Raw genomic sequence first — 14,964 nt, 5'->3', positions numbered from 1 at the left:
TCACCAGATCTCCATCTGGACCAGGTGGCAGGGGGTCTTTTTCTGCCCGAGGGCTGGATTATCACCCAGGAAACCTCCTGGGAATGCATCGCAAGAGCCCCGAGTCAGTGTGGCAATCCCGCTTTCTCGCTCATGCACAATTGCATGGTTCACTCAATACTGCTATTAAAAGTTTCTGGGAAACAGTTATGGCAAAGCACCTAATGGCAAACAAATTGATTCATTATCCTGATGAATAAATATGGAAAGGAATACAAACAAAGGTTCTCCACCACTGAGCAGCCCCATTCCCTTTGTTGTCAAAGATGGGGGCATGCCAAAGCAGATTTTCTGTTGATTTTCCCACAGACTCCTCACCCATGATTAAAAGGACAATTTAGATGGAAACAGTTCACCTCTAAGATTGAGGGAGAAGGAAGCAATGGCACCAAACAGCGCTCTACTTCCGGGCATAGCTGCCACTTTAAATTCCCACAACTTCCCTGATGTTGTGTCTTTCTGTGCCATTGTGAGAAATTAAAATGACAGCTATTCTCAGCCTCCCAGTGGTGATCAGGGCTGGGGAAAATTTAATGGGGAGGTTACTCTACGTATCAAGTCTTCTGGCAGTAGTCCGGCACGGAAACAAGAGTTTGTATGTGCTCGGGTTGTCCTGCCTAGGAGATCTCGACTCTAAACCCCCCCCCCCACTGCAAAACGCATACGCAACCTACCACATTGAAGTGGCATCTGCAGAGGAACAAAATTTCGGTTGCACAAGTGCACAAACGCTGCAGCCAGGGAGCAGGCTTCCTTTATGCTGTGCGGTTCACACATGTCAGTTGTGCAGAGTTCATAGAATGGTTCAGGATCCACCTTGACAAGAAAGATGAGAACTGGATGGAGATCGGTTTGGTAATTGTAAAAATTTTGTTCTCATGCGGGCTCATTTTTCACTACAGCACAGAACGATCACAGAAAGAAGGCAACAAGTTACGTAATGTTCCTTGGATGCAGCCCTCACTGCCTGCACACTGTGTGAGCTAGTGGTGGCAGAACTGGACAAGGGCCCTTTAAGGAGAAGACAGCTTCTCCCAGGTTGTAGGAGGTCCCAACAGGTCCAGGCCTAGTGGACTTCACAAGGCCTCTGCATGTCGCTGAGGCAACAGCTATTCCTGAGCAGGTTTGTTTGTTTGTTTGTTTGTTTGTTTATTAAAACATTGTTATGCCGCCCCATTCGCCGAAGCCTCGGGGCGGCTTACAACAATAGGTTCCAGCTAGTATAGATCTGTCCAGGGTTCTGAAAAGCCTTGGCACTGCTTTCTGGCATGGTCAGTCTTGACTCTGCCTTGCCCTTCTAGGAAGTGCATCTTCTTCAGATGCTGAAGACTCATGGGGAACCTTGAACTGAGCTAGTCATGACCGTTTCAAGCCAAGGCTCGAAACACGACTGCCAGTAAAAACAGACAATACTGAACTGCATGAACCAATAGGCTAACTTAGCATCAATTTGCTTCCTAATATTTGCAGAGTTACCTCTAGATAAGGAAGACCTTTCCTTTCCTTTCCTTTCCTTTCCTTTCCTTTCCTTTCCTTTCCTTTCCACTGTCCTATACTACAATACAACTTTCTTTAGCAGTCTTCTGCAGAGATCTGGCCACACTGGCAACCCAGTGCCCAAACAGCAGCAAATTCATAATGTGTATCATGCCACTTACTACTTTGAAGCAGTTCCTAAAGAGGGAGCCAGGGTCTTGGAAAAAGGCCTTGCAGGTCTGGGAGCCTGGTATATTGAGACACGGCTTGTCAGTTCTTGTCACCTGGCTGCAGGTGTTGCTCACCTGGAACAATGAAGCAAACGTATGGTGCCAGTGTTCCTATGCAGGATCTTTGGTTTTGCATCCTGCATGGTCCTCACAGCTTGTGCATCTGAGCTGTACTACTTTGGAAAACAGGAATCTACAGAGATACTTTGCTGTTACTAACAGTTCATTAAATTGTTTTCATTTCCCAAAGCATGCAGATAGGAAGCCCCTCCTTTCCCTGTCTCTCCTCAATGCCTTCTTCCTCCGTAACGTTTCCCATACTGTATGTTGTTGTTCTTATTATGTTGTATTCATATCCCTCCTTTTATCTTGTAAGGAACCCAAGGCAGCTCACACGGTTCTCTTCCACTCCATTTTTTGCAGGGTTTTAAAAAATGAACGATGGATTTATTAGATTTATATCCCACCTGTTTTTCTTAGACAGAACTCAGAGCTTACATAATACCCCTTCTCCTTCTCTCAGTCTTCTCCCTCACAACATCCCTGTGAGGTAGGCTGAACTGAGAGTCTGTGACCGGCCCAAAGTCACCCAATTGGCTCCTTGGCAGATCTTGTGAGGATAAAATGGAGCTATGTAACAAAAATGCCATATTTCTTCATTTCCTTTCTATACCTACAGCCGAAGCTCCCTGGGCAGTTTGCAACAGTGAAATAAAATAAAGGTATCATGAACAAGAACAAAGAATGACTCCAATAAAAACCTGGGGTGGGCAATTCCTTCGAGCCCCTGGTATCCAAGGCCTTCAAAGGCTTCAGCTGCCTTAACCTGATGCAGATACTGGGCAGGATATAAATGCAATGTAGTGGTAGTAATAAGAAAAATATGCTCCATTCTTTAGATAAGAATTAGCCAGTTCAGGTGGGCCATGCCCATTCACCTCCTTGCCTAGCAGCACTGAGTGCTTTTTATGAGGCAGAGAGGTGTCTGTAAAACTCCTAACAATGCTGGATAGAACAGACTTCCTCCTTGAGATGAAGAGTGCACCAGCATCCAGGTCACCCAGCACCCCCAGAGTGACCGCCATCGTACAAGGAAGTCCCGTGCTTTGAAGGGACACATATGTGAACCTTTCTTTGTTCACCAACTGCTAATCTGCTTCTACAGGTCATTAAAATAATCATTGCCGGCAAAGCATTTACCATCTGCAGCACAAGCAGCTTTGCTTCTTCCTAAGTATCTTCAAATCTCAAGTACGGTGCCTTGGTTGGAGCGGTCCTCTGGGGTTAATTCAGCCATCCCTCGGGGTGCCTTCTCGGTTTAGCTGCAATGCTCTCCATGGTGTGTGTGCGTGTGCGAGGATTATCCAAGCAACAATATATTGCTGGTTGTAATGCAAAGTAGTTTAGGGTGGTTTGAACTAAAGTGGTCAACTGGGACTCATGCACTTCACAAAAGAGCTCTTCCCGGTGGAAAGGAAAAGTTCTAGGACTTGCTTGTGGATATAGTTTTGCCTACATTTTGATCTCTCCCTGAGGATGCGGCTACCGTGGCTATCGGGATGAGGGCCTTCCGCACACCCCTGGCTTAAGGAGGGCGTCGCTTTCACATCAGACCGCTGATACTCAGCGTTTCCCCCACAGCGCACTGATGTCGCTGGCGTACCTGCCATGCATCTATGAATTCCTGCAAGCTGTCAGCATTTGAATGATCCGGCAGCATCCATTCGTTGCCACCTTCATTGTCATTGGTACCCAAAAGGCCAGCAGAAGCTCCTAAAACAAGACCAGGAAGAACAACTCTTAGAACCTGGAAGGGCGACTGGGCCAGAACTATGAGATGCCCCATGATGCCTTTTGCAGGGGATGGGATACCTCCTTAGAGGCATTTGGAGAGGACCTCTTAAGTAGTGCTGCAAGCTTGAGTTGCCGAAGGTAAAGTGGAGATGCACGACCTCAAGGTCTGGAGAGCAAATCTGGCCCTCTCAATCCATCCCTCTGGGCTTTCCTGAATGGGTTTGGAAAATCTGGCCCTTTCTTTGACCCCACCCCCCCATCACTTGGTGGCCTCCCAGCTTTTGGGCAGTCTAAGGATTCCAGGTGCTGATGCAACCCCGAGTAAGTGGCTGGAAAGACCAAATGTTGACGAACCGTGAAGCCGTCCATCCAAGGTAAGAGTGCAGAGTTCATAACAGAGGTCACATGAAAACAGAGCCCCTTTGCTTGTGACAGACACTTCTGTGTGGTCTGACTCTCTTTGAGCTGCAATGCCATTTTCTCTGAGTGGAATACCAATGTGCTGGCAGCTGTCCTCCAACAGGGAATAGTTGTACTTCTTGTAGATCTATTTTAAAGCAGGAGGGAGCAGAAGTTCAGATTACACAGAGGGAGACTTCAAGAATTCCATGCAATGGGGGAAACGCAAAGGCATCCACACCATGTTGATGGCTTGGCTTGGCTTTCCCCAGCCTGTGCCGCCCACCACCCCAGCCACTCTGGTTCCAGGCTGTCACCCAAAACACACCTGGCTGACACCACATGCTAGAAAGCTGAGTTTTAGGTCCTGTTTTTAGCATCTTCCTGCCAAAATGTCACCTGTAAGAACCCATTCCTGGAAGCCCTTGGGACAGGCCCCTTGTTCCCTTGCCCTGCTGCAACCTTCTCCAGTCTGGTGTCCTGCAGATGGTTGGGCAGCAGCTTCCCATCAGCCCCAACCAGCGTTTGTGGTGCGTGCCTGCTCTTACCTTCTCTTCCGGGTGGATAATGACAGCTGTTCCATTCATCTCGATGTGCAACAGCTGCTCACCACCTCTGTTCACGTTTAAGATCACCGCGAATGCATCGCGAAGGAAGTCCTTGGCCAGCAGCACACTGCAGTTGGAGCTCAGCCTGTACATCTTCCCGTCAAACGTGCGCAGATGCTTGCTTCCGATCAACAGGGCATGATCTGGAAGGATGGAAAAGGAAGTGCCGCTCGTTCACCCAGGATGTAGTTCCTCAGTCGGGTGTCCACAGAGGGTCACAACCTTTTCCCATGCTCCCCCTTCCCCATTCTAAACCCCCCACACCACATGTTTTCAAGCGGGATTTTCCCAAGTCATTTGTATTTCTATTTGCTGACAAACGGAAAGAAAGGTGTGCTCTGGTCTGCCTCAACCTGGTGCACGTTTGCAGATTTCTTTGTGCAGAGTTTCTTTGTGCAGTGCTAGGTACCAAACGACTCTAGGGCTCAGGCCCACACATTTGCATAAGTTCTAAAGACTCTGGCTTGAAAGGACCCCAAGGAAACCCCCGCTGTGGAAAGGGATGACAGGACAGGGGAAAGGACGGCTTGTGATTTCAGAAAACTCCTTAAGAGGAACAGTTCAAAGGTGTGGGCAGCAGGCAGTGAAGTGTCTGCAGCCCAAAACTCAGCACATCCCGTGGGATCCAACATTATGGGGATGATCAGGGCACCGGTTCCCTTCTTTTATTCCGCAAGTGCCCACGGAGAGCAGGGCGGTGGGGCACATGGCCCCCCAGAGATGCAGGGCTCCAGGTGGGGTGGCCCCAACCCTGCTTGTTGAAATGCCTCTCCCAGGGCTTAGTTACAGGCAGCTGGAGCATTAAGATTTGCTGGCCCTTCGCAAGGCCAGATCTAGGATGGGGCCAGTAGCATGGCCTCTCTCTCTGGTAAATGCAGGAAGCACCCTTTATATGCTTCCAGGGCGAAGAGGGCCAGGGATGGTTCTGTTCCTGCAGCAACGCTTTTGCTCTGCAGGGACACTGAAAGGTAGTGAAAACTTCCAGTCAGTTCCTCCCAGTCTGTTCTCTAGCCTGGCTTTCTTGATCTTGGAAGGGCCTTGAGATGTCCTAATCCGGCCCTTGGTAATTCTGTATCCTCACAGGGAGGTGTCTATGAACATCCAGACCATCTGGTGAGCTGTGCCCCGAGGGTCTCAAGCGAGCTCTGTCCCATCCCACCAGAACCTTTTTCAAACTGGGAGTGTTTAGGATTGGACCTGCGAATCTCAGCAGACGGAAGGCAGCATTTTGTCATGAGGCCGTAACGCACGTCTCCAATTAACTCACACAACAGCCGGCAATAAAACTAAAGACTTTTACTGCTATTTGCTACAAGATTTATGATGCAACAGATAAGCTCTGGCGAGGAGCTCCTCGCAGCTCAGCTGCCCCCTCCTTTCTGAACCCTACAGGGAAGGTCACGTGAATTTCAATCTTCTCTCACATCTGTCTGCGCATGGGTGGGACAAACTTCTCTCTCATCGTCTCAATTGGTCTAAGCGACGCAATTTCCTCCTGAGCTGGGCGTCCCCTAAATCACCTGCCACGTCTTCCTGTCTCCAGCACTCCGCCCAGCAGCTGCAGAGTCAGGAGGTGGGGAGCAACTTGCTCAAACACCTCAGAGTCAAGAGGACGGGAAGCTGCACCCTGCTCAAACAACTCAGAGCCAGGATGTGGGGAAGCTACTCGCTCGGAAGCCTCAGAGTCGGGCGGCGGGGGGCCGTTTGAGCCCTGGGCACCAAGTATAAATCCTCCTGCTCCAACGCCCGACTCTCACTGTGAGCTTCTGGCCCTCTCTCGTGTGCCAGCGCCTCTGCTGAGCCGTTGGGCACAACACATTTCATTGTTGTAAGCCGCCCCGAGGCTTCGGCAAGGGGCGGCATAGAAATGTTATAATATTATTATTATTATTATTATTATTATTATTATTATTATTATTTCTGCTTGCAAAACATGGGAGCAGCCCTGTTTGTAATCCTGGACATGAGTGCATGAAAATGTCCACCCAAACTGCTTGCAAATTCTCAGAGATGCAGTCATCTTTGCAAAGTCCCCCAATTTGGTAGTGCATAAATTTCAGCCAGGAGCAAATTTTACAATCGCCAACGCAGTCGCTTTTCTCAAGGTGGATGTTTCCAGGTCACCCACCGCTGACATTAGTGCAAGTAGAAAGAGCTTCACACTTTAGCCTGGAGGTAATACTGGCTTGACTTCTGAATTTGTGCAAATCTGGGGAACTTTTGCAGACTGCTTCCGTTTGTGCAAAATGAGCAGTGTTTGCTTCTTGATTTGCACTGACATTCACAATAAGCAGAGTGCTCGTGTTCAAAGGATCTTGGCGAGTTCCAACACTGCTCAATCCCCCAACTCTAGACTGAAATACAGATCTGGGCTGCGGCAGTACAAACGAAGTATCCAACCACTACACCATGGATGGATAGCTTCTGGCCTTCTTAGAATAACTCTTTTTTACTAGCTCCCCAGAGTGACATATTGGTTAGTATGTTGGACTGGGATTCTGGGGATCCAGGTTCTAGTCCCCACTTGGCCATGAAGCTCACTAGCTAACTTTGATTCAGCCACTGGCTCTCGACCTAGCCCGCCTTACAGGGTTGTTGTATACATAAAAATAGGAGGAGGGAAATCATGTAAGCCAACTTGGTTTCCTTGCAAGAGGAAAAAAGTGGGATATAACTAACTAGGTTTCCTTGCAAGAGGAACGTAACTAATGTTAGATATATGTAACTAATTAACTAGGATTCTCTTTTATACCTGTCTAGACCTTTCATCTGTCTAAGCCGGGACTGTTGATGTAGATTAGCAGCCGTTCTCTAGGGTTCTGCCACATGAATAAATTATGCAAATAAAGCACATATGCATAGCATGCACATTCCAACGCCTCCTATGATTGGACCCTCCATCCTTCCTTCTGGGAACTCAACAAGAAACGGGAAAAATGGGGAAATCGGGGGGTTTTAGAGGACTTACGCTCAAACGGGCTCTCCACCATGCTTCGCTTGAACCTGTAGTATTCTGCAGCCAAGGCGATGTGATGAAGGCTCCGGAGAGGCTTTATCAGTTTCTCTCCAATGAGATAGTTCGTCAGGTTGGTCACGTGCAACGTGGGCTCCCCTTGGGGCATCACTGGCAGTCTCACCACCACAGAGCAGTTTCTGCAAAGGTATCCAGACTGGATCACCTACAAGGATGTAGGCTATAAGATGGCCTTCCAAAGTGGCCCTCAAAAACCGACTGTGCTGGAGAATCATTACTAGCCTGCTGGGTGTTACCTGGCTGAAAAATGGTACAGGTTCGATAAAGACTTCTGGAGCTTCCTCACCGCTCTGGAAAACTTGGCTTCTGCCCAGCTGAGCATCTGCTGCGTTGCCTGTTCGCAGGTGGAATGAAAGATGGGGGGGCAGGGGGATGGCTGAATCAACCATCTGGCCTACAAACAAGCACTCTGAAATACTGCCAGTGCTGAAGGGCCGTGGCTTTTTAGGTGTTTTCCACCCAGCTTCGAGATCCTGGGGATGGAACCCCTGGACCTTCTGCGAGTAAAGCGTGCCATCTGAGGCATGCTTCCACCCCTCTTCTGAAGCCCCAGAGGGTGCATGCAAAGGGGCAGCTTTGAAATACCAACCATGTCTAAGCCCATCTTCAGTGCTCTTAAGGAAACCCGAACCGGCTCCATCAGCCACGTGTCCTTCACGATCGTGGGCACGAACGCTTGGAGCTTCTGCAGATACGCCTCTGTCTTCTGCTGCCACACTTCATCAAAGCGTTTCGAAGTCACATCGTAATAGACGTCCTTCAGTGTTGCTAACGGCTCTTGCAAAGAGAAAAAAGACAAAATGCACCAAGAAATCAGATGGAAAGAAATCCAGCTTGTCACTGGGCTGCTTCCGTTTTGGTACTGATCACGGATTCTCCTGGGATCCAAATCTGGCCCACTTCTGTTCCCCAAGTGCCCACGCCCCTTCCCCCAACCACCGATCCTTTGGGGGTTTCTTGGTTCGTTGCTGTCCCGCTACCCCACCATTCTAATAGCTGCAAACGCCTCTCTTCTGCATCATTACCAGCACAAAGAGGTTTAATATGCTGGTATTGTTTTTCAGTTTTGGCCTCACCCACTTCAGCACCACCCACCAAAGAAATGCGGCTACCGAGTCTTTGAATCGGAATCAGCGAAACACTTTCCACCTCTTGTTTTGGTGCAGAGTTAAAAAAAAGTTTTGAGACTCCCAATTTCCTCGTCATCCTCCAACAGCAAACCCAATTTAGAAGCAAGGAGAGACGCTGAAGGAGTCTTTCCCACTGCAGTTTGGAGGGTCTCCAAAGTGCTGGTGGGCACCTTTTTCCATACCTGCCAGGCTCTCTGCTCATCCTGACATTTACTAATTTTTTATGATTCTTAAACTCCGGACATCAGTATGCTGTAAAGAAAGGTGCTGCCAAATTTAAACATTAAATTAGGGTCTGTGCTTGGGGTCTTGGCTCCTCGGCAAGTTACTTTTTTTGAGTCTCACTGGCAGTCATTTTGCGGATGGACAGATTTCTGCAGACAGCATTCGTGTAAAGGACCCCTTAACGGCCCCTCAAAATGCCAAAGGTGCCCACTCCCCAAAAGTTTGGTGGGGGTTCTCTGACTTCATTTGCTCACACTAACATCATTTTCAGAAGCCATCCAGAAAAGGGGAAGAGGAGGAGATGAGAGGAAGGGATGAGGCCTAGCCAAACATCTTTTGTGGCCTGAGGTGAAGGACTAAGTGGAAAACATTTCCTTTCACTTCCACGCGAGTGAAGGACTAAGTGGAAAACATTTCCTTTCCCTTCCACGCGAGTAAGTCAACTAGACTGGTGGTTGACATCTGTAAATGGCAGGGGCATTGTCTGCTCAGCTCCGTCCTTCACCCTCAGTTTTTGGAGCCTGATGTGGTCATTGCACTCCGCCTCATGGCTAGGCCAGCCTGTGAGAAAATTTACCTCAGGCAGAGACCAGAAAATCTGGACTCTGCATGGTGGAAACGGGGCAGCCGGAGCGTGGAGGAGCATAGATTTCATTCTGAGTCAACTGCAGATTTAAGTGATGCTGGCTCAGGTGGTAAAAAGCCAAAAAACTGTCTTCAACTAACACTCCACTGGGGCTTGACATACGAGTCCAGAGCTGTGGTCTTGGGAAGAATCCAAGAAAAAAACCCAATCCTATTTTATATGGATGGGCATCTCACTGGTCCTTCCAGCCGGAGGGCTGAGTACCATTTCTGAGAGGCACTTGAGGGCCACATTGCAGGGCAAACATGGTGGACCTTAAAAGACCAGCCTACCTTATTTTAGATCTCCTTCTGCTGGGAACCAAAGCTCAGGAAAGAGATTTCAAACATTTAAAATGAGAAGGGGAAAGAATCGTGTGAAATCTAAACAAGCACTGAACCATCGGTGGTTGAGAGGAACAAGATGTTGCGTGGCCCTCTGTAGGCCAGATTTGGTCCCCTACCCGGTTATATCTGGCCCCCGGGCCTGAGGTTCTGCACTCCTGGCCTAGCCTAAGTCCCAGGTCGTCATTTCAGTCATCCTATCCAGCCCTGCTTACTTCGCAGTTCCATCTGCACCTGCTGCATGATGTCCTGAAGCTTGCCCAGGTAGAGAGGGAGGTAGTCCTGTAGCAGCCGCTTGACCCCGCTCTCCCTCCACACCTGGGTGATCTCCCTCATCCGGCTTTGCAGGCTTGCCGCCACTTCCTGGGAAGCCTTGATGGGCCACCCGAAGGCGGCGTGGAGGAATTCCACGTGTTGCACCTGCAGGCAGCACCAAGCAAGAAGCGGGGTTGGTAGGTCGGCTTTAAACTCTGAGACATTCAAAATGAAGAGTAGGAGCAGCAGGGGAAGGTACAGCCGATGTGGCATAAGGGACAAAGGAGGGCTGTCAACACGCTTTTAGGGGAAGGGTCCGATTTCATCTCCCGTGGTCAGCAGGGCTGAAAGCAAAACCGGATGGGCCAACATGGAAAAGGGGGCAGGGCAAAAGACCAAAAAGCAACACCTTTTAGCTTGGTCGCAGCAATGGAGACTCAAGAAAGACATTTCAGTCTTTGGGAAAGGGAGGAAAAGCTGCACAAAAGCCACCGCGTGAAGGGGGAAGGTCCTCCGGAGCATTCCGGATGGCCGGACTGAGGCCCTAGGCAGGCTGAATTGGGCTTCCAGGCCTAAGCTTCTTCCTCACTCCTGGGCTGGAGAATCTGAGGAAGACGGTGGAGAACCAGTCTTGGTTCTCCACTCAGCCATGAAGCTAACTAGGGGGCCTTCAAGCAGTTGCCACCTTCTACCCTAATGTAAAAAGCTAGGTTGTAGAAACTTTGGCCCACCGGGTATTGTTGGACTAGAAGTCCCATCATCTCTGATGATTGCCTATACTGGCTGGGGCTGGTGGGAGTTGGTGTCCAGAAGGCCAGAGATTTCCCAGCTCTGCTTTAGAGGAAAAGTAGGGACTGGACTGTGAAGAGAAGACTGAAAAAGCAACGCCAACGATGAGATGTTGGATCGTCACAGCCAAGCAAGGTTGGCTTTAGCATGAGGCGTATAGATGTGGCAGGAGAGAGGGAGGGGCAGGAGGAGGGAGCGGCGTGATGGAGGTCAGAGCTGCTTGGGCTACACCTGAGCCCCGAGGCTTCCTGGGAGGTGGACCACATCCCATTATCCCCGTGGAGTAAGACTCAACCGCCCATCCAGCTGGCATCTGCACATGGAATAGGGAGGGCACCATCCTCCTCCACACGCAACCAGATGTTGCAGGCTGGTCCCGCTAGCAAGACACGCTACACTGCCCTTCCTCTTTTTCGGGCAGAACAAAAAGGATGCGCTGGGGAACCTCCCCTGAGGCTTGGATGTGATAGGCCTGGACCCATGTAATGTGGAGGAGCTTTGTTCATGGATTTATTTCATTTTTATGCTGCCCCACAGCCTGGGGGCTCTCTGGCTCTCTGGAAACTCTAAAAGCAGACACTTCTCACAATAGAATGATAGAAACAGAAAGGTTGAAATCATTGCTACAAATGCCTGGAAAAGAAAAAGGGCTTTGCCTGGCGCCGGAATGAAAAAAGGGTAGATGCCAGGGCTACCTTTTTGGTGAGCTGATTCCATACCTGGGTGCCACAATTGAGAAGGCCCTTCTTCTAGTTGCCACCCTCCTTACCTCTGATGGAGGGGGCTCCTTAAGGAGGACCCCAAAAGATGATCTTAGGCCTGGGCAGCCATATATGGGAAGAGGTGTTTCTTCAGATAACCAGGCCCTAAGCCGTCAAGGGCTTCAAATGTCACTCCTAGCACTTTGAATCGGTTGGACTAAAGGAGAAGTGGATTTCTTTCAGTCCTTCCCTAGAACTCTTGAGTTGGACTCCCTGGAAGGTTGACCTCCAGAATCACTCAGCCCCCTGCTTGGATGGTGAGCCAGAAAGGCTGCAAGAGGGGAACCGAGTCCTCTGGATGTGGTCACTTCGGGTTGTGGTGGAGCTACTGACAGAGCCAAGAGCCATGGGATGTCTGAAGACCCCAACATGAAGCTTTTGCCCCCTGATGTGTATCACTAACCTGGCATGCTCAGAACATTGCGGGGGGGGGGGGCTTGAAGGGGAGGGCATCGCAAAGCGTGACTGTGTGGTGGTATCTCTGCTCCATGTGGCATCGGGGACCTTCAAACCGTCACGAAACGAGAGCATTCCTCTGCAATCAGTGTGCACATTGCTTCATGCCACCCGCTTACCGATTTTCGGAAACCCTCGAGGCGATCTTCCAGCTTGTTAAATTTTGCCACCAGTCTTTGCTGGAGATCAGACGCAATCTCTGCCAGTTTTGACTGCAAAAATCAGAAAGAAGGCTTGCAAACTGTGGGCCCCAGAGAAGCTCCCAAATGCGTATGCTTTTTTTCTGTTTCTGTGCAAATATCAGCTGCTAGGAATCTTGTATAATTTTCAGCTCAGTTTTGCTCCTCTGCCTTCACATTTGCCCCATTCTCTCTTTGGTACCCTGCCCTGCCACAAAATGTGTATATTCTTAGCAGTGCTTTTTTTGTAAGAAAAAAGGTGCCGGAACTCATGAAATTATTTACCTTTTGTACTTAGTCAATCACTGCACACACACCCACACATGTCAGTTGTGTAATGAAACATAACGGTTGCCGCCCACAGTAAGCACTCAGTGTGCGACCACACGACCAACCACAGGCCGAGCAGCGCCATCACAACCAGCGTGGACGAAGCACGCACGCATCGGACTCGACACACAAGCAGCCCACATGCACCGTTTTAATGATTTTGCCGCCGACCTGCTACGCTCGAAGGGGCGATTCAAATCCACGTGGACCAAACATCAAATTTTCAAAAGTCACTTTTAAAACTTGGAAAATCTGTGGAAAAAAGGTGCCGGAACTCCATGCTGGTGCGTTCTATGAGAAAAAAAGCACTGATTCTTAGTAATCTGCCTCATTGTCTGTCTTGGAATTTGCCTGATTGAAAACTGCTGTGTGTCCCTCATGCGGACCTGGCAACTCACAAACCACAAGCACGAAAGTGGGGTGGGGTTTGGTGAGCTAAAAATGGCAGTTGCTCTAGGAGGGAAGGAACGGAACTTGAGGGGCAGCTGATCCCACTTCTGCAGAACAGACGCCGTTGCGAGGCTGTGGCAAAGGGCAGCATAAAAATGTTTTACTAAAATAAACAAACATGAAGCCGCCTTTGAAAAGGCTGATCAATAGCAAGGGAAGCCTGAAAGTGGACAATGAAACAGTCAAGGGCACTGACAAGAAGAGGGCAATGCCATGCCTGGCCAATAGTGAGCAGAAAAATGCCAGAGAAAAAAAATGTGAGCGCATTCCTATATTCTTAAGAGCTCAGAAAATGATTTCTTCTTTGCATTCTGATGCAGGAGTTTCCTTCTGGGAGTGCTGGAGGATAAAATTGACAAGAGAAGAATATTTCTACTTTGGGCTCAGCAGCAGACAGGTGGCCTTGTGGTCCTGCACACTTATGCAAACTAAACAAAACAACGCAACACAACGATAATTTTTTTTGTGATCTCATGCTGGAATGGGGAGAATTTTCCTTCAGGAGCTGGCAACCCCTGTTGAGCAATTGCAGAAAAGGGAGTGAGGAAGCCAGAACGAGGGGCTGGAAAGCCGCTGGGGTACGTCTCACCCCATCCTGGGGGAAGGAGGGAGAAACCAGCCCCGGCAAGCCACCAAGTGGGTGGCAGACTCCTGGGAGCTACAGACAAGCCACCCCTGCGGGCTTTTTCTCAGCCAGCTCAGCCTTCCAAAACGCCACGTTTTTCCAAAGTGTCTCACCTCGGTCTGAAGAGCTGGGCTGCCGCAGCCGTGGGCCCTCAAGGCCACGCTCTGGTTGGAGGCCTCCAGGGACAAGCGCCCGACTTCGTCACGCCTTTCCCCATCCGCAAGGCGGTGGACACGGAGAGCAGCGTGCTGCCAACTCTCCATGCAAAGGGCGGCCTCCAAGCCCTCCTCAGAATTCCCTGCAGGGAAAGAAGAAGCACCAAGAGTGCTTTCTCCCGCCACTCGCCTTCTGCAGACGTTTCAGCCCCATGGAAGGGATCCTGCAACATCCAGTACAGCACTGGACTGGGGACCTGGGAGACCCGTTCTGGTCCCCCATCAGCCATCAAGCCTACTGGGCTTGACCATTCAAGCTCAGCCTAACCTACCTCACAGGGTTGTTGTTGGGAAGGTAAAATGGAGAGGAGGAGGGCTACGTAAACTGCCTGGGATTCTTGCAAGCAGGAAAGCATGGCAGCTTCAGCGCCTTCTAAATATGCCGTGTTATCTAGGACTCACCTTTCAGGTACCCCATGTAGTAACGGAGACACCCCTTTCCTCTGAAAGCCTCAACTCTTACTTTCTCCTGGGGGTCCATCTTTCCCTCCACCAGGATTTGGCTTTGAGCAGTTGAGGAGACCACCCTCCCCATTACATCCAGCCAAAGAACATCGGATGCTTGTAGCTGTGGGGAGAAAAGAGAAGGGCTCAGAGAGAGGGAACTAGAGGGAGGCATGCAATGAAGGAAGAAAATCAACATATGGGGAAGAGTTTTGCCAGCAATTTTGCTGATGATCAATCCTGAATCTTAGTTCCAGATTCTCAAAATGTGTTTTTTCCCCTTCAGGTTACTTCTACAGGGCAAGGGAAAAGAAGAGATTGTATTTCCCCACTGCTGTTGCTTCCATCTTTTCCTTTACCAGGAAAAATAATGGGAAAGAAGGAAAGACTGAATAGCTGCATGAGTTGTTTGCGTTTCCATTTGGAAATTCTCTGTCAGCTTTCCCAGACTGAGCGCCCCCCAGAGGCATAGGAGTTAAATTCATGCAGCTCCCAGCCGGCATGCTTCAGGGCCATATTGGCTGGGAGTAATAGGATTTGGAGTCACCAATTGTAA

The 14,964-nt window shown here is 49.6% G+C and overlaps 1 protein-coding gene across 1 annotated transcript in view; it reads right to left on the bottom strand.

Moving 5' to 3' along the window:
* Positions 1-14,964, bottom strand: part of LOC123025172 — a 91,899-nt gene continuing 76,935 nt past the window's right edge. Inside the window, exons 58-70 of the mRNA XM_044433686.1 lie at positions 14,367-14,532; positions 13,863-14,047; positions 12,285-12,377; positions 10,120-10,324; positions 8,170-8,357; positions 7,817-7,914; positions 7,515-7,699; positions 4,487-4,689; positions 3,894-4,086; positions 3,409-3,518; positions 1,698-1,820; positions 714-855; positions 1-77 (exon numbers count right to left, since the gene is read on the bottom strand). Coding sequence (XP_044289621.1) covers positions 1-77; positions 714-855; positions 1,698-1,820; positions 3,409-3,518; positions 3,894-4,086; positions 4,487-4,689; positions 7,515-7,699; positions 7,817-7,914; positions 8,170-8,357; positions 10,120-10,324; positions 12,285-12,377; positions 13,863-14,047; positions 14,367-14,532 — 1,968 coding nt within the window. The remainder of the gene's footprint in view (positions 78-713; positions 856-1,697; positions 1,821-3,408; positions 3,519-3,893; positions 4,087-4,486; positions 4,690-7,514; positions 7,700-7,816; positions 7,915-8,169; positions 8,358-10,119; positions 10,325-12,284; positions 12,378-13,862; positions 14,048-14,366; positions 14,533-14,964) is intronic.

Source organism: Varanus komodoensis, unplaced genomic scaffold (assembly GCF_004798865.1).
Source record: "Varanus komodoensis strain SLA01 unplaced genomic scaffold, ASM479886v1 scaffold26, whole genome shotgun sequence".
Classification (NCBI taxonomy): domain Eukaryota; kingdom Metazoa; phylum Chordata; class Lepidosauria; order Squamata; family Varanidae; genus Varanus; species Varanus komodoensis.
The sequence above is the reverse complement of the archived record's forward strand: the minus strand, read 5'-3'. Positions and strand labels throughout refer to the sequence as shown.